This window comes from Marmota flaviventris, chromosome 16 (genome assembly GCF_047511675.1).
Source record: "Marmota flaviventris isolate mMarFla1 chromosome 16, mMarFla1.hap1, whole genome shotgun sequence".
In the NCBI taxonomy this organism is placed as follows: Eukaryota; Metazoa; Chordata; class Mammalia; order Rodentia; family Sciuridae; genus Marmota; species Marmota flaviventris.
The window spans coordinates 47,449,937-47,469,383 of NC_092513.1; the positions used below are offsets into that span (position 1 = coordinate 47,449,937).

The 19,447-nt window shown below is 46.5% G+C and overlaps 1 protein-coding gene and 1 long non-coding RNA gene across 4 annotated transcripts in view; one reads left to right on the forward strand and one right to left on the reverse strand.

The window, feature by feature from the left end:
• The window catches only part of Cables1 (Cdk5 and Abl enzyme substrate 1), a 115,265-nt gene that overhangs the window by 13,852 nt on the left and 81,966 nt on the right, over positions 1–19,447 (reverse strand). For 2 of the 3 annotated variants that reach the window (XM_071602861.1, XM_027935644.2), the window contains 3 exons: positions 9,030–9,126; positions 7,732–7,888; positions 6,510–6,613 (listed from right to left, as the gene is read on the reverse strand). In XM_071602861.1, coding sequence (XP_071458962.1) covers positions 6,510–6,613; positions 7,732–7,888; positions 9,030–9,126 — 358 coding nt within the window. The remainder of the gene's footprint in view (positions 1–6,509; positions 6,614–7,731; positions 7,889–9,029; positions 9,127–19,447) is intronic. The other variant, XM_071602862.1, reaches the window with a different exon arrangement.
• Positions 11,345–12,668, forward strand: LOC139702233 (uncharacterized). The gene is made up of 2 exons (XR_011704822.1): positions 11,345–11,481; positions 11,612–12,668. It is a non-coding gene; the product is annotated as an uncharacterized lncRNA (long non-coding RNA).

The window sequence follows — 19,447 nt, forward strand, 5'->3', positions numbered from 1 at the left end:
GTTTGCTGCGGATTCTGCTCTGGGGACCAGAGACTCCTAATCCATGGAAAGGAACATTCCAAGGGATCTGGGTTCCAGCCCCAGGGCTATTTATACCCTAGGAACTGGCTGGTGATCTGGAGCAGGCAGACACCTCTCCATGCCTCAGTTTCCCTGCCACACTTGTGAAAGGAAGGAGGCATCCAAGGCAACCATCTGGGCAGCTCCTTCCAGCCCTGCAAAATCAGGGCTCTTCTGCTTTGCCTACAATTGTCCGCCAGCCATCAGCATTTCCAGCTCAGCTGGGCACTGGGAAAGCAGATGTTTGATGCTTGTTCAGGTTAATTAAGCAGGGGGCGGCCCTGGACTAAATCTATGTAACCACCAACAGATGGGCATTTCAGCTGTCCTGTGCATTTAATCCCTTTCCCTAGGAGGACAGTAAATCACAAGGAAACTATAGGAATGAGCAGGCAGTTGACACAGCCTGGGGCTGTATTTGCTATTTCTACTCCTTGGATTCTAATTAAGAATGTGATCCTGAATGGACTCTCCTTCCCATCTTTTAGGGGAGTAGCCCTTTAATATTTCCTCACCGACATGAAATGGTTTGAGGTTTATGCTGTCACATGGGGCAGTTTAGAGCTCATTCTGTGGCAGGTATCTGCTGGATATTCATCTGGTGCTCCAGAACTTCTGGGGTAGTGTCTCTACCCACTTGTGATGACACCGGGTGGCTATACCCCGAGTTCACACATACCCAGATGTTATTTGGATGTACTTCAACATGCATGCTTCTTCTTTTTTTAAAAAATATTTTTAGTTGTAGATGTACACAATACCTTTATTTATTTTTATATGGTGCTGAGAATCGATGTGTTGGGCAAGCACTCTACCCCTGAGCTACAGCCCCCGCCCCTACACATGCTTCTTAAACAGTGGCTTCAGACGTGAGCCAAATTTGCATAAAATGTCATGTTCAAAATTACGAAATGATGACCAAAAATCCAAGAAAAATACATAGGAAAGGAGCAGATGCTGCACATCTTGGGACTGTTTTTACAAGGAAAAAAAAAAAAGATTTCAAAGAATACTGTATTACTGATACATGATACAACATGGACGAACCTTGAACATATTTTGCTAAGAAGCCAGGCGTGTCTATTGTATGAGTCTAATGATGTGAAACATCAGAATAGACAAATCCAGAGAGACAGAACACGGGCCGCTGAGGGATTTGGGAGTACAGGACTAAGGAGGATTACTAAAGCATATGGGGGCTTCTTTGGGAGATGATGAAAATGTTCTGGAATTGATTGTGGTAATGGCCACATAACTGAATATACTAAAAACCCCCACTAAACTGTACACCAAAGACATGAATTGTATGCTACATGAATTATATCTAATAATGCTGTTGCTCAAAGCCACACGAAAAACAACAGCCACCCCCCACCACAACCCAACAAGGCATTCTAATTTCCCACGCTTAAAGCTGGCAGGCCTCCAAGACCCTGCTCCTCGGTTGCTGCCCAGGCACCCGATGGAGCCTCTAGAGAGCACTAGAAATCTGACTTTTGTCACTGGCACCGCTTCTCTCACAGTGGCCCGTCCCCCAAAGAGTGAGCCATAGGCACCATGAAATCTGAGCATCCTGGCAGGGACCTTGCAAGGGAGGGAGGACCCCAGTTGCCAGCTGCTATAATTCCCCAGCAAATCCACCCTGCAGGTAGGTACATAATTGCCTAAGTCATCGACACAACTTTTAATGAAACATAAAGCCACAATGACACCAAAAAATTAAGTGCATATGAGGGGCACATGGCAGGTTGAATTAGTCGCCCTTTCGTAGAGTTGCTCAGCTCCCACTGCCAGCCTCTCACACTGTATTGAAAACCCGAGTCTCAGACGTTGTCTGTTGACACTGTGGGATGCAGGGAGGGGTTGCTCTGAGTGCTGAGATCCTGCTATAATAAAGGAACTGGCACTTTATCATGGAGACCAACTCTACAGATGCTCTCTTGAGACGCAGAGGTATCATAAAGGATAGTTTTTTTTTCCTTCCTCCCCTTTTTTGGTGTCAAAGCAGGGTGAGAGGGATTTCTTTCTGAGAAGGGAAAAGGATCCAAAATTCCATTCAAGTAAAGTTAATTTTGTTGGCATTACCTCAACGCTGTCACTTTCTTCTCTTAATTGCTTTCCACACCCATAAAGGGAGAAAAAAAAAAAACAACAATGAAAAACCACTACCCGCATGAGCTGCCAGGTTGTAATGATAAATAATAACTCTCTAGTGAAACCCTAATTACATGCCAGGCCGTGCAGCGGCCGGAAGCATCCGGTTCTGACTCAAGGCCTCCTGCCCTCCTGGGCAGCACATTAACTAATGCTCTACAAGAACCTGCATGCAGCTGAGCGGTGCAACATACTTTCATGTCCTGTGGTCACCTTCTAGAAACCCAAAGTCCAAACCACAGGAATAGCTGTAATTCGGTCTCCATGCCTGGCTTGAGGATTTTTTTTTTTTTTTTTTAAAGCTTAGAAATCTCACTTATGCCCTTTCTCAATGGATCTTAGCAGTAGTGATTGCATGGATTCAAGTTTGAAAACACAAGTGTAACTACAAGTTCAAGGCTACTTTTAAAAAGATATCACTTCTACTCTGTAGATGCGCTTCACCTCTGGAACTCTCCAACTCTAAGGCATGCCCTAACTGTGGTGATGAGTGGCCTTTCAAACAATGAAAATATGCATCTGACTATATCCTGGCTGGGTGATGTCATGTGACTCGAATCTCTCTACTAGGTATTTACCCAGGAAAAATGAAAATATTTGCCCACAAAAGACGTGTGCGAGAATGCTCATAGCAACAGCACTCATAATGTCTCTATATTGGAAATCTCCCAAATGTCCATCAACAGGGGAACAGACAATTTTGCATCCAACACCACTCAGCAATCAAAAAAACTACTGATATACATGCCTGGGTGAGTCTCACAGGTATCAAATGAGAAAGCAGATGGATTAAAAAAAAAAAGTACATAGCCTATGATCTCTTTTACATGAAGTTCCAGAACAGGTAGATAAACTAAATATGATGCCAAGTCAGACCAGCAGTTGTCCTAGTGAGGAGATGGACAGGGCGAGGCAGGAGGAAGGCATTTTCTAAGGGGACAGAAATGTCCTGTCTAGAACAGAGGGGTGGTGACAGAATTCATGGGATTGTACACTTAAAATGGGTGCATTTGGTTGAGTATAAACTACACCTGATACAGCTGCCATAGAATTAGATGGGTAAAGGATTAGCTCATCACTCTGAGGGGTGCTTGGTTCTGCAGAGGCCACTTGGACATCCCATAGCCTGAAATTCCACAAGAACAGGACATTCCTGAAAGACTGGAGAGCAGCCCCAGGACCCAAGAAACCCAGGATAAGGCAACAAGACCATGAGGTTGCATGGTCCCCAGGGCCTGCTCCCATCAGCAAGCAGAAGTGGCAGCAGGAAGCCCTGGGGAGAGTGGGCCAGAGCCTGCTTCACAAGCTGGGGACATCTAGTGAGGGAAAGTGCAGACCCAAGTAGGGTCTGTTGGTTTAGAGTTTCCCACACCCACCTAGGAGCCAAATGTGCCTCAGGCACTCAAAGAGGGCTTTCAGCAACCTGGTTCAAATACCCTCTAGCTTTTGCCCACCTTGAGAGTCACTAGCCTGATACAGGTACATCCCTGAGCCTGGAGCCACAATGGGGGAGAAAGGTTTGTAGGGATCATCATTCTGTGGCCTTGACCTCCCTGCACGCATGTGTGTGTATGTACACAAAGTCAACTTCTTTGACACTTCAGGATTTTCCCACGGGGAAATTCACCTCCACCCAATCTCCTACTGCCTGTCCAAGTGGGTTCCTTCCACACATTCCTCCCGGCTACAGTGATTTGTCTCCCCTTTTATAGTCTGACTTCCCCATTTGCTCTAAAGTTAATGAGAATGGGGATTGTGGCTAGTTAGTTTTCCACTGAATATTAAAACACCCAGTCTGGCACATATGAGGGCCCCAACAAATTTGCTGAATGGGTAAATTCTGTACCTGTTACTCAACATGTAAAAATCAAGCAAACACACAAAGAATCACCCCTGTACTCTTGTTCCTACAAGTTCAGTGCAAATGCTGAGAAAATAGTCCTGTCATCCATGCCTGCTTCTAGGAAGGGTGTCTCTGGGAAGCTGGGTTGAGGCTCTTTGTAATACATACCGTCATCGACTTAGACAACAGCGGGCATGGTGGTACATGCCTGTAATCCCAGCTACTCAAGAGGCTGAGGCAGGAGGACCTCAAGTTCCAGGCCAAGTCTGGACAACTCAAAATAAAATAAAAAGGGCTGGGGCTATAGCTTAGTGGTACAGCACTTGCCTAGCATGTGCAAGGCCCTGGATTCAGTCTGCAGCATTGAAAAAAACAAAACAAAAAACAGAAAACAAAACTTGGATGATAACATTTAAAAGTAGATTTCCCACAATATCAAAGTACTAGTACCTATAGTTAGGAAGCAAAGAGGTCTTACAGATCTGACCATTAAATGCAGCTCATGAGCAACTGCATTCTCTAAAACATGGACTCTTACGGGAAGCATAAACTGTGGAGCCAACATGAGGAAATGAAAAATGATCCATTTGGGAACATAAAATGAGGAGGAAGGACCTATATGCTGACTTGACAGGTCATCTAACACACTGTCTGAGGAGGAAGAATTACCTGTGTGCACGTGCATGCACACACACATATACTAAGCCCAGGACATCAAAGTGCACAATGAAATTTAAAGGAGGAAAAAATAAGATTGGATCTGGCACCAGCCCCACAGCAGGCTTGTCAAAGGGGAGGTCAACGTTATTGTGACATGTCCACTGGAAAGGTCCCGGCCAGACTCCACTGTTGGCCACAATGCACTTCATACTCTTGGTCACTTAGACATCTGTTAAACTGCTGGCCCAAAGAACCATCTTTATGTCCTGCCCTTGGGTCAGCCATCTACTGCACAAAGCCCAGCAATAGGTATTCGGACATGACCCAGAAAAGCGAACAGAGCCCCGGGCCAGGAGTTGTAGCCTCAGCACCCATTTCCTGCCTGTCCAACCATGACCATCAACTGTGACCCTTACTTGGACTCTGGGCCACAGTTTCTTGCCTAAGTTACTCAATCAACAAAGTGAACTTTAATAAATAAAGCAGTGCACCACAGAAAGAAACCGGATTCTTACAGGAATGGCAGATTTCCAGTTGCTCCCTCCTCGATGTCAGGGCCATGGCTCTGGTCATTTATTGAACACTTTATTAGAGTGTTCAATAAATGTGTCCTAGAGCAGAGGCCTAGGATTAAGGGTAATTTTGAACTAAATGCCTTTGGAAATCCATTCTGACTCAGCGTGGCACATCAGAATGTCCTCTGCAGAGATGCCAAATATAAAGAGAGATATGCTGAAGGTACCTGGCAAAGGCTGGCCAGGTACTGCCAGGGGTTTCCTGACAATGGCTGAAAACTCTAAGCTCCAAGTGCAGATGTGGATGTCTGTTGAGTACATGGGGTTGGTTTGTGCTTTGGTGTCTGCAGACAAGAAAGCCCAGAAGAAAGGACCTTTGGGATGCTTGATGCTGAGGTGAGGGCTCCTAAGAACAGCACAGGAGGGAGAGAACCAGAGGAGGAAGTGCTGAGCTATGCCTGCCCTGCCAGAAGGCAGGGGAAGATGGGGCATTCTGGGTTGGTGCCCAGGCCGCTGATGCTGTGTGGGGCAGGCCTGGTCAGTCCTTTTTCCCCAAGCCTAATTCTCCCTTCCTCCCACAGCAGTCGGGCTCTGCTTGCCTTGGAATCAGGGCAGGTTTGCCCAAAGAAAGTATGTGGGACCCTGGAAGTTCCCCCTGGTGTCAGGAGAAATAGTAGCCCTTGGTGGTGGGAAAGGTGGTTAGCCCAAAGCAGAAACCAGAACTATAACAAAGGGAAAAACAGGAAGAGTCTGTGAAATAAAAACAGCAAGGAAAGCGTTTGCATCTAACACCCACAGTGTCCTACTTTCACTTTCCCAAGAGATAATTCTGTCATCCCCAACCTGGTGCCAATTGTTTGCTCTGAGTGCACGTGGAAGCCTGCAGTCACTGAGGCAATCCAAACAGAGCTGGACTTGAACTTGGCACTTCCAGGGATGGGTTAGGTCCTCCCCTATGGAAGTGTAAGCTGGGCCATGCTACCTCAGAGGTGAAGGACCCCCAACTTGAGCTGGTGGCTTTCACAGACATTGGCAACCCAGCCTTCTCAAACCCCTAAAGTGGTGTTTACAGGCCAGGTGATCAGATTCCTGGATACCAGGAAGGTGCTGGTCCTTCTGTAAGAACCCCCACTATTGCTTTTCCAGGAGATGCTCTAGGCAGAGCAGTCTCTGATAAAGTTCCCAGTCCCAGTCTGTGAATGCAAGCAAGCCACCTCCAAGCCAGTCCAGGTGGCTGTGGGGATGAGCGAACCATCCATCTATCCCACGCTACTCACCATGTATGAAGGAAAGATCAGAACTCGCTTGTGCTTGCCACAAGGCCACTGGGGGTCATCCAAGAGATTTGGGTCATAGTCCATAAAGTCTCCCAGGTCACTACCTGAAGATCACATGCAAAATGATAATTAGGGGCCCTGGACTCTCTGAGGCAGAGGCAGCTAGGAGAATGCCAAGTACGGTCACTGAAGACAGTTTTCAGGGAATTTGGTTCAGTGTCATATCTCTGGCTCTGGCTTTTAGCAGACGGCTCTGCATGCCAATGAGATGTAGCCCCTTGCCAAAGGGTTCAGCAAATTCTTACCATTCTCTCTTTTTTCCTTCCATCTTAGAAAATTATATATTAATCTTCCTGACCCAGAAGTGTAGAAATCTTTACATAGGACCTAAGATGCAGACAGCCCTTGCAGGTTATAGAATGTGGCCTTGAAAAGATTCATTTTCTAAATTTGCAGGCCAAATTACTAGACTCATGTCACGCCATCTAAGAGGCATGACTTAGCGTGAAAGCTTCTGGGCAGGCTATTGTGTGCAGAGCAACTCAAACCAGAGCATCCACCGGCGCACACAGCTGTAAAAGACCACAGGTGTCTGGGACATGAGGGCAGAGGCTGGGCTGACCTACGGAACTGCACATTCACCTGGAATTTCTCTGAAAGTAGAAATAATGCTATTTCTTAAAGAACTGGCACCCTCATGCCAATCCTTACCAAGGTTTGTGTGGACAGAGTTGGGATATGCACATCTTCCTTCAGTTGCCAACTTTGCTCGCCAGTGTATCCACAAAGGAAATGATCACCCTGATTCTGTACTTCAGGGTCCAGTTATTTTAGGGGAAAATAAACAGGAGAAAAGAACAAAACAAACGAACGAAAGAACCCCAGGGTTCCACACTGTGACAATGCAGGACGTAACCAGGCGAAAGGTGAATGAGGAGCCAAGTGGTCCACACAGAAGCCGGGAAACCCAATCAGCTCTAAATGATGCAACTTTAGCATTTCTCCATGTAGGTAAGACCCTACAGGATTGGCAAGTGTGGCATCTAGAGGTAAGATCCCCTGTCACCTGGTTATGGGCCTACATGGCCTGAGATCAAGTTTTCCCTAAAGTAGAGTCTTCTGGGGGCACCCGTCCTCCAGCGTGCAGAGGGAGGCACAAACCACACTGTAAACTGAGGCACCTCCTGTCACCAACTACCCAGAGCAGATGGGCCAAAGTTACCTGTGTCGAGGCTCCCCTGGGTGCTGCTGGCCCGGCCTATGGAGAGGCTGCGGTGGCTCAGGTTGCGGAACTGGGAGAAGGAGGAGGTGGAGTCTATAGTATTCCTCCGGGCTCCGAAGGCATTTGTGGGTAACAGAAATTGGGTATAAGAAACTGTCTAAAAGGTAAACAAACAGACAAACTAGTGATTATTCCCAGGCAATGCTAGGTTTGCATTCTGACCAAGATATGTGGCTCCTCCAAGTTCAGACCTACTTTTTAAAAACCTGCAATTCTAAAATTTTAAAATCTACTTTTTAAAAACCTGCAATTCTGAAAAAAAAAAATTTGGCACTCACACATGCCAAATTTGTGCCCAAATTCCACCCTAACGGACATGAGGTGAAACATAGTTTTAACTGAGCTCACGTAGTGTGACTATTCTCATTTTGTGGCAGAAACGTTAACATGTCGGACACATTGTATGGCTTTTTATAACCTATCCGGCAGGATTCCAGAACACATAAGGCCACAGAATCTCCCATTATGTTCCTCAGCAGATGCTGTTTGTGATGTCCAGCTCTATTCCTCCCCTCCCTCCTTCCTCTGTGAGCGTTGGCTCCTGAGGTATGAAGGCGGAGCAAATGCAGTTCTTTTCTCCTGCCTGGGGAAGTGCACCCTACCTATACCTGGAGCTCAGGGTTCCTGTCATTCAGGTAGAGGAGTGACCCGTTAATCTGGGGGTAAAGAGGGCAAAGGTCATTCACTGCCCCAGAAGCTTCCCCTGTTGGAGCTATTCTGGGATGGTTTCCCCAAAGAAACACAGGCTTTGGGAGGGTTGAACCTAGTGTATGCAGGTCAAGTTCATTTTCAACTTTTACTCCTCAGATTTCAACCCAGCTTGAAACCATTTAAGGTTGAGGGATTCTTGGCCCCTTGGGACCATGAGAAGCCAAAAACTTCTTTCTAATAGCTGGAATGTTGCTTGCTTACACCACTAGTTAATATGTTCAAAATGCCACTTCATCCTGGCATATGCATGTATTGTGGGTGAGGGGGGCAGAGTGTGTGAGGTACTTGTGTTATACACTCAGTTGTCAACAGTACTGACAGGAAAATACACATGCCCAGTGGACTCCACCACATGGTTATTGAAACAGCTTGGTGGGTTTCCATGTGCACAGTGGCAGAGCTGGGGTGGGCTGGTATCACATACCCAGGAATCTGCCCCCAGAGCTTGCTTCCCGCCATCACAAGTGAGGTTCAGTCTTACTGCCTCTGCTCCCTGCCCCTGGTGATTGAGGGCCAGGTGGACTTACCTTCCCGTCAGCACCCAGCTCCACACCTTCAAGACCAATGATCTCTTTCAAGCTCATGGCGCCTGCTGACTGCCTCCCTCCATCCAACTTCAGATCCCTGGGGAGTACAAGCCAAAGGAAAAAAATGCTTTTGTGTGCACCCCAAAGAACTACGATGATGTTTACTACCTGAGACACCACAGTCACACTGACAAAATGACCAAGTGGGTCCTGGGGGATGGGATGGGATGACCTTGTGTCCTTCCTTGGGGGCCTCACAGCGAGGTTCTTTCTGGGGGCAACTCCATTTTATTTCATTTACATGGACAAACGAAATCCAGTTGATCACAAGGTCTGCAGATGGGAGTTGGGCTCAGAAGCTGGAGGTGACCAAAGTCACCTCTTCCTCAGCATGGGGCCCTGCATTCTCAGAGAAGGCCAGTTACCGAGGAGCCAAGGGAATGCTCTCTGAGCACCTGGGACAATTGGGCCTCTGGGGCTCCTGCTGCTGGGTTCTTTTTAAAGCTAGTGATGCCACCTCTCCTTTACCAGACAGAGAAGTAAATCTCCTAAACAGGCATCCGTTTCACTGCTGGCAATGAGAGAATGAGTGGCACAACAGTCACCCTCACTCGTTTTCTAGGTAGCCTGACAAGGTAGTATCTTCTTTATAAGAGAGTAATTCCCAGTAAAACGACAAGCATTTACACAACACCACACAATTCAAAGACTTGCACACACACACACACACACACACACACTTGTAAGGAAACTTGTAGGGACAAGACAGGCATTACTATCGTCAACCCATTTTACAGAGGGGGAAAGAAAGAGGTTTAGGTAAATGGCTTGCCAAAGCCACTGGGATAATACGTTGAAGGGAAAAGTCTTGTGCCCAATGCTCTTTCTAGTACCTTTGCTTTGCTTTGGCGATGCGAGATGGGCTCCCCCATGACTACCCTCATGTGCAACTGCTCACTTTGTCAAAGGATGATCCTCCTTCCTTATGAGTTTTTCAAACCTTGCTGCACATCAAAGTCACTTGGGGGCCTCTGAGAATATGGGGAGGACCTGGGCATCCACACATCAAGTGACCCAGGTGACTCTAAATTGCAGCCTCATTTGGGGACCATCTCCCAGCCTCTGTCTCTATGATATAGGGCACTGGTAAGGGAAAGCCACCTCAGACTGAAAGCCTCCTCACTGTGTGACCTGGGCGGAGGGACCATATTCAGGGACTGAGAAGCTAAGTAAGAACAAGCCATACATAAAGGGAAGACTCTCCTGGCCAAAGGTATCCAGGGAGAAAGAGAGAGGGACAGAGTGGGAGTGGGGAGAAGAGAGAACACCCCTCTCAAAGCTGGAGGACAAACAGGTTGTCCTCATCTGTGCCCTTCCAAGGATGGACTGGGTCTCTGATCTTATGTAGAATGCAGAGTCTGGTCTGAGACAGTTTTCAAAATAAACACCCCCGACCCTCGGCACCCAGCAAGTGCAGCAATCCTGTCCTCAAGAGGCGATGGCACCGGCGTGCTCAAAACACCACCAAAGCCACAGAACAAGAGCAACCAACCCACCCATCCCACAAGTCTTCACTCTTTCTATTTATTTTACTTTAATCAGCGCTTCTCCCATTCCTCCACCCATACCCCATGCGTGTAAAAGACTTCAGGTCATTCTAAACAGCCAACCTGCCCCTTAAGGGACAGAAAAGGACAGTAAGTCTTACAATTGTCAGTGTTTTCAAGAAGGTGCAAGTCACCCAAATGAGGGCTCTAAACACGTTCTGAGAAGGAAGCCCTTTTCCATGTGTCTGAAATCTTCCACACGTGTCCCCTCTGGCAGGGACCACACTCCCTGAGGGCTACGAGGCCGAGGATTATTTAAACCCAAACATGCTGTGCCCACCTTCAACTCGCTGCTGCCAAGACCCAGCAGGCCAGAGGACAGCGGGGCTCAGTGAGGCCACCAGGTACTGTCCACACCTACAAGACCTGCTGCTCTGCCTGCTACTAAGCTACCCAGGGCAATTTCTAGAAGCCTTTGGAAAGCAATTAAGGATGGAGACATGAACACATCAGAGCACCCACACAGGGAGAAATGCCTGCAAAGAAAACCTTGAGCAAAGCAAGGAGGCAGAAGTCGCACGGTGGGGAGGGACCGAGGGGACCAACAGCAGCAGTGCTGGTACAGAAAAGCGGGCTTTGGTTTCCGTGAAGGCCTTGGCATAGTTCCACACACTCTGACTTTGCTAAAGCTGAACCCAGCAACGTGTGTCTTAACTTCCCACTTTCCAATTTTCTCCTTGTTTTCATTTTGCCACACAGAGAATGTCATTTAGGGCTGAAATTAATAGAAAAGAAGGGAAGATCTTCTCAGGGTGAGAAGGCCAAGGGAAAGGAGAATGTTAAAGCCAGCCTGAATTAGGAGCACTCCCAGGGGAGCACTAGGCTGTCTACACAGCATCTCACAGGTAAGGACACTGAAGGACTTATTTACTGAGCAGGAGTAGTCTGTCTCACTGTCCTGGTTTATAAAGATGGGATGAAACATGGGTGCTTTTTCATTGAACCCCTCTTCATTTGTCTTCAATTTGCTCACAGCCTTCCCTGGAACAGCCTCATCCCGGAGGCCAGTTGTCTGTTTGCAGCTAAAGGTACAGATCCCAGTGAATAGAAGCAAACCAGCCATGGCTCACCCCACACCCTGCTTCTCGGCGCCTCCCTCAAGGGAAATGAAGCTGTAATAGAAAATATACTCTATGTGCTCATCTTAAACCTAAGAGTCCTCTCTCCAGGAGCTGAACCCCAAACCCTTTTTAAAAGATTTGCAGACCCAGTGGATTGTCCAAGGGCCTCGGGGACATGAAAGAGGATCGGGCGAGGCTCCACCACACCTACCCAGAGGAACCGATCTGGACAATTAGTGTGACTTGCTGAAGTCACTACATCCCACTGGCTTTTCACTTAACGTCATTCTACTTTCTAAGCAGCTGGGGCCAAGCGTAAGGAAATAAGGAAGACCAGTGAGTCCACTTTCAACTGCACCCGAAATTACATATAGACTAAGACAGACCAGCACTGTCCACCAGAACTCCATCTGTGCTGTCCCATGTGACAGTCACGGGGCATGTGGCAAGTGAGAACTTGGAAAGAGATCAGCTAACTGAGGAACCCAATTTTTTTTTTCACAATACCTTTATTTATTTTTATGTGGTGCCGAGGATCAATCAAACCCAGTGCCTCACACATGCAAGGCAAGTGCTCTACCACTGAGCTACAGCCCCAGCCTTTGAGGAACCCAATTTTTATGTTATGGTTTGGATATTAGGTGTCCTCCAAAAGCTCACCACTATGCAAGAAGGATTAGAGGTATAAATGATTGGGTTATGAGAGCCTTAACCTAATGAATTGGGTACTAATTGTAGGCAGGTAGGGTGTGGCTGGAGGAGGTGGGTCCATGGGGATGTGCTTTTTGTCCTTATTAAGTGGAGCTCTCTCTTTCTGCCTCCTGGTACCAAGCTCTGTGCTCCTTTCCTCCGCCATACTGTTCCACCATGATGTCCTGCCTTACCATGGGTCCAGAGCAATGAAGTTGGTCATCTATGAATTGAGACCTCTGAAACTGTGAGCCCCCAAATAAACTTTTCTTCCTCTAAAACTTTTCTTGTCAGGTCTTTTGGTTCCAGCAGTGATAAAGCAGATAATGCAAATTAATTGAAATGTAAAACAGCCACAGGTGGATGATAAGTACCATACTGGATTATCTTAGTGCTTGTCAGGACTTAGGCTGCCATGAACTGGTTGGTACCTTCCCATGGCAAGACAATATGTCACAAATGACACATTTCTGATTCTGATCTGGTCTCTTAATTTTTCTTCCCCAAAATGGCTTGGCCATTTTTTTGTCTGTTGTCCTCAGGACATGTTTACCTAATAGGCCCTAGCTCACTGAAGAGACTGTCAGATGTCCTAGAGACAAGACCCAGCAGGATTCCCCCAGTGGGGTGGGAAATAATGACCGTGGGGTTCTCATGCTCAGCACTCCATCACCATCCTTGAATAGAGCTCCCAGCCTTAACAGAAGCTCCCAGTCCAAACATGGCACACTGTAGTGGACTTTCCTGCCCAAAGCAATGGGGGTAGGAGCGGTGGGGTGTTGACAGTGCTGGAAAATACCAGCAAGCAATGACTGGTTGTGCTCCCCAAGTCCTAGGGATTACAGGAGCCTCCGGGTCCTTCACATGATCCTGGAGAGGAGGAGGGAAGGATACCCCACGATAAATAAATTTGAAAGTCCTTTCAGTCCTGACAAAGGGGGACTAATAGTTCATATTAAATAGATTAAAAAATGATAATTTATTGCACACTGAATCTACTACCCTGGAATCTGCTACATTCACACTTTAAACACTCCACTGGCATAATAACAACCATCATACCACTCTAGACCACTGATTGCTTCATGGTGGCCGGGGGACAGACACTTTTCTGTACATTTTCTCTCTTGGATTCAGGGAGAGGTTGTCACTAGCTTTGGGGTTCCCATCTTGGTGGGCGTAAACTAAGAGAACACATAGGTGCTCGGTCCCACCACAGAAAACAAAACAGGTCATTGAAGCCATTTCTAATGAACATGGGTTCCCTTTTTTCAACTGTCGAATTTGTGTAGAGGGAGATTGTCAGGATCTGAAAAACATTTTTCATAAAAAGGCTGATAAACTACTCTGGGTTAATTTTTCTCTTAGCTAAATGCTCTGAATAATGTCACTGTAACCTGAAATTAACGTAAATCATAGGAAATTGCTCTTCTTTGGCTGTATTTGACCCATATAATGACAGCAATTTTACAATGTACCCACTAATAGTACTGATGACTGCTCAGGCCTTGAGTGGCCTTTGCTTTCCCATGGTTTCAGAAGCCTAAAGGGTTAGTGTTGCCTACAGACAGTAACTGTGAACACTGGATAGTCATTGAAAAAGAATATTTAAGACACTCTAGTGAAAAAGAATTCAGCAGAAATCCCAGTGGAGTAGCGATAAAAATCTCGATGTTTCCCAACATCACTGTTCTGAATTCTAATAAACGTTATGAAAATGAAAATATCTGTTTGATTCACATTGCCAGCACTAACACTCCAGTACCAGGAGACAGAGCTGAAGGACATAGAAGCAAATTAAAGTTGCACTTTTCAACTTCTTTAAAGAGTCTAGATTATTCGTTCCCCCAGATATATCTAGAGCTCAAATATTAATTTATTGTTATGATTTAGATAGGAAGTGTTCCCCAGAACCTTGTGTATTAAAGGCTTGGTCCCCAATGCAGCAGTGTCCAGAGGTAGAGCTCTTGGGAGGTGACTGGATCACGAGGGCTCTGACCTTATGAGTCCATTAGTCCACGGATGGATTAATAATTTGATGGCATTATTGGAAGGTGGTGGAAACTAGGGTCTACTGGAGAAAACAGGTTACTGGGGGTATGCCTTGGGAGAGTGTAGCTTGTCCTGGCCACTTCCTCCACTCCCAGCCCTGTTTCCCAGCTGCCATGAGCTGAGCAGCTTTCATTCCCCATGATGTTCCTCCTCACCTCGGACCCAGAGCAACGGAGCCAACTGATTGTGGACTGAACCCTCGAGTCAAAATAAATCTTTCCTTCTCTTAAGTTGTTTCCCCCCTCCCTCAGGTATTTTGTTACCCTAATGCAAAGCTAATTAACACATTTATATTCCACTTCCTTTTAAAAATGGAGGAGGAAATGCCATACACGGATATCATCCAAAATTGTGTCTATTAAAGTTCAGAGTCTACAGCTTATGATTAGTCGGGTTATAGAAGGAAATCTCATTTCTGCAGATGCCCTAACGGAACCACTGGTAAGCAGCCATGGACAACTGAAGGTCCTAGTTCCTGTCTCCCATATCCTATTGATGCTTCAGCTTGGACTTACTTCCCTACACAAGCTCATTTTCCATTCTGTGCAGGCTTGGTAACTTCTGCAGAGGTGGTAGGCAATAAAGAAACGCAGCATAAAGATTTTCTTCTTTTTTTCAAAGACTGATGTTTGAAACTGGCCCAGAGGAGTAGTTGCATGGGGAACAAGGGAAGAGCTAAAGGAAGGTGTGAGGCCCTTAAAACCAGAGGTGAAAGTATATTTGGCGAGAGAGCCAAGCAGCACTTACACCCTTAAGCAAGAAACAGAAAAACAGGCTGGCTCATTTTGGGGATGTAACATCCTTTACAGGATGGCCCCATGATTCATTTAACACATTTCTCCTTGAAAGCCTGCAACTTCTTGGTAGGAATCCCCAGACCCGTCTTAAGTCTTTGCCTCCACAGCATAAAGCCCCAAAATGCATGTGATTTTGCCACTGTGGGGTCACCTGATCAAAGCAAAGGGCCAATCTAGATATCTCGGTGCCCCAAAGGGATTATCTAGGTTACTATTAACCATAAAATAGCCAACTCCTGATTTCATCTTTTATAAAAGGCAAAATGATTTTTCATTTCCTCTTCGTGGCATGCTGGCAAAGGCCCAGCTGGCTGCTCACTGAACCATAATGCATGGAATTGATCTTGATGGGAAAACAAGATTCCCTATTAGATAACACCAAGTTCAAGCTATGGCTCTTTCCTTGGGGAACATGATTAATGAACTAGAATTACTCCTTTAAAGAAAATATGATCTAAATCCTTTACACCTGGGAAGTAGATGGAAAAAAGTGTTTGTGATCCAATTAACTGGCTTCCAGGGCTTTCTTATTCTAAGATGAGGTTGTCCTGCCTTCTGACCATGATCATTTTCTCTAATGGTGGCCTCGCTTAAGACCCTGGAATGCCAGCGAGGCGCTCCACTGGGCACTTGCTCTTTAAAGGACAACAATAGCTCAAACACTTTGATGTGTAAATAATTTAGGAGCCAATTAAATAGTAACAGGATTTCTAGCCCCTTCAAAAAGAATAAAGACAGAGATTGGCTGCACAGAAAGCAAAGCTTGAAAGCTGGATTAGGAAAGGAAATACCACTGGGCACTAATTTTAATTAAGAGATTATGCATCCACTGAAACTCCACCAGTGTTCATCTTAGCTGCAGAAGCCCCACTTACTGCCTGCTGGAGTTCGGATCTGGAATGTTCTGCAAAGGCCCATGTGTTAAAGGCTTGGTCCCCAGCCAGTGGCACTGCTAAGGAGAGGTGGTGGAGGTTTTAGAGGTGGTGCCTAGTGGCAGTTCTGAGGTCAAGGGGCATGTTCTTAGAGGGGAGAGTGGGACCCCCAACCCTTCCTTTTCCTTTATTTCACATCCCAGCCATGAGGTGCATGAATTTCCACCAACACACACTCCCACCGTGATATACTACCTCACCACAGGCCCCCCCCACCCAAGCAAGCGGGCTAATAGACCATGGATTGAAACTTCTAAAACCACGAATCAACACAACGTTTCCTCTTGATAATGGATTATATCTAGTATTTGTCAAAGTAACAGAAGGCTAACACCCTGCTCCTTCAGATGCTGTGCAGTTGCCATCTTGGATCGGGTCTGCTTACTTGGGTCAAAGCAGAGAATCACACCAACAACGTTCAGAGCCAATGGACAAGGCCCAGAGCAAATGGGGAAAAAAAAAAAGTGAAATCAAAAGCAGCTTTTGGTCTAGAAGTCCTGCCCCCTCACACTCAGCACTTCATGGATAAGCCACCCCACAAGGGCAACTGGCAGACAATGAAGGGGGTCTTAATGTAGCTTACACCAAAATCTTTGTGTAAAGGCAGCTCCTATAAACGGCCGGATAAATGGCATGATTCACCCATGAGATCATTCCAGAATTGGTCTGTGTGTGGGAATATGCTTGTGTGAGGAAAGAAACACAGTTTGTGAATGTGTAATTTTCCACAACGAAAAAAGAGAAGTTTCTGGGGGAAAGTGGTTGGGCAGGAAGGGGGGGGGATGGGCCTGGAGCCAGGCAGAGAGCATTTAGGCTTGAAGGCTCTCTCTAAGAATAGAAGAAGCTGTTCTCTGTGTCACAAAATGATCAACACTCAGGAAATGGACCCAAGTGGATGACCTCATCTGAATGCCCTGAAAGCCAAAAGCTAAGGACATAAACACCATGTGGAAGCTGTTGACAATTTAAAGTCACACCCCCAGAGATACCTACTAGTCCACTGGGAAGCCACTTCCATCACACAGTTGCCAATGCATCTGGGGTAAGCAAACCCAGAAACCTTTGCTCAGTCATGGATGGGTATCCAAATGGGTCTGCACCTTCCACGGGCACCACGGAAATGGTTTTTGCTGGAATCCTCTAGTTTTTTTTTCACATGACCTCCAAACCCAAGTTTACTGGGTTCATTTCTACTTTCCTCTGGTCAGATCCATATACCTACCGATGTCCAAATGCTTCTGGAAATTAAGAACTTTTGGGGGCCCTGGCTTCAGTTCCCTTTTGCATAGGGACAGTCCCAGGACCAGCCCTCCTGGGACCACACCATGCCTGTGGTCTCCTCTCTCTCACTCACCAGTGAGTTACACTCTGAGTTTCTGAGCTGGCACCCGACTCTCAGAATGCATTTTCTCATCGCTGCTGTGTGACACATGGAGATCAGCCCACAGGGTACCCTTTTCGCCTCTAATGTCACTGAGCCAGCCCCACAGTACAAGCAAGAGCTCTGGCCATAGAAGCAAAACGTCACAGGGTAAAAGAGGGCCAAGGAAAGGAGGAAGTGGAGCCTTTCTCTTGGTTTCCTGGTTTGCGACCGACCCTCAGCAGCCTTCTGAAAGCTCTAGTTTGCATTATTCCAGCTTCTTCTCTGAACCTCCTTTTCCTCTCTGGGCTCCGGCATCCTTTTTCCTAAGCTGCTTTTTTTTTTTTTTTTCCTCCCACAATTTCTTCCCTATCTACATCTAAACCCATAAATTCCCTTGCAGTTTCCTGATTTTCCACCCCTGGTTCCGCAGTAGTGGCACAGCAGCAAAGCAGGATGCGGGTGGGGACTGGAGGATGAGAAGAGAGTGGTCTTGGATAGGAAGCGCGGGGAGAGTTGTTTACTAAGCAGGGGAAGAGTCGAGAAAGTTCCTTCAAGTCCTTTTATGTACCAAACTTTGCCAAGCCAAACCACAGATCCACGCTAGAATAGAGAGCGCGATGATGACTAATGTGGATAAAAGGCAGAGAGATTCAGGCTTGGCCTTGGCAACTGTTAGCTGAGGGAAGAAGTGCTGGTTTAAGACTGGGATTCTTCCAGAAAAGGGTACAGTTTACAAGCCTCGTCTGAGAAGAGTGTTTACAGCAACAGGGAGATTTGATGTTACAGTTATGGTGGAAAAGATGGGCAACATCTGTTCCCCTTCTTCACAACAGGTTTCTACTAGCATGTTGTGAAAGGTGGGATCTGGCAAGAAAGACCAAAACAATCATCTTCACATTCCACACAAACATACTACTGGGGGAAAACTGGAAGGATATACACCAAAATGTTAATGCTGGCTTGTTTAAGGAGGTGAGCCCCTCATTTGTATCTTCCTTTTGTTTGTATGGATTTTCCAAATTTGCTTTCTAAGCACATACCACAGGAAAAAAAAAATAAAGTCCAAATAAAAGCAAATCTGAAGATGAATCCATTGTGTATACAGAACCACTTGGGGAACCAGGCTGGAGCAGTTCTAGAAAGAGCAAGGAGACAACTCTGGGACTAGACAAAAAAAAAAAAAAAATGAACCTGAAATGGACACACAGCCTGGCAGGCACACAGAGGGAATAGTTCACCTAACATTCTCCGAGCTCCCGGAGGTTGACATTACAGTCAGTTTTATAAATGAGTAAACCCAGGATCAACAAGGCTAGTTAGTTCACCAGCACCACCGAGTGCACCACCCCACCACCATCAGATGCCCACCAGCACCAAGGGCAAGGATGGACATGGGCAGTAGTTTTCCTAAGGGGGTGGAGGGTGGAGAGGAGGAGTGGGCTTCTTGTTCCCATTCCCGATTCTCCAGAACAATTCTGAGGTTAGCTGTTTTATTTATTGGTGTTCTGTATAAACTTGGGTTGAAAGATTGGCTTCTGAAGCTTTAAAAAAAAGAGGAAGGGGTGGTGGGAGCCAGAGAGGCAGAAGAGAAAGCTACAGGCCTCAAGAGGCTGCACATTCTTTCTCATTTGGGCTGAGGAGTGCTCCTTATAACTGAATTCCATGGAATTGGCATTACACAAACTAGCTCCTGTTTCAAGCATCTTTTAATAAGTTAGCTCAGGGACACTCTGACAAGAAGTAGCAGTGCCCTTATGTGCAGGAAGGGCTTCCATGTCCACAGAAGTATGTTTGGCTTACCAAGCTCAGCTCGTAGGCCTGCTGCTATGGGAGGTAATCCATCCCTGGTAACGACTGGTGGGACCACAGGCTCATAGCCATGTAATTTGAATGAAGTGGGCACAGCCTGTAGCCAG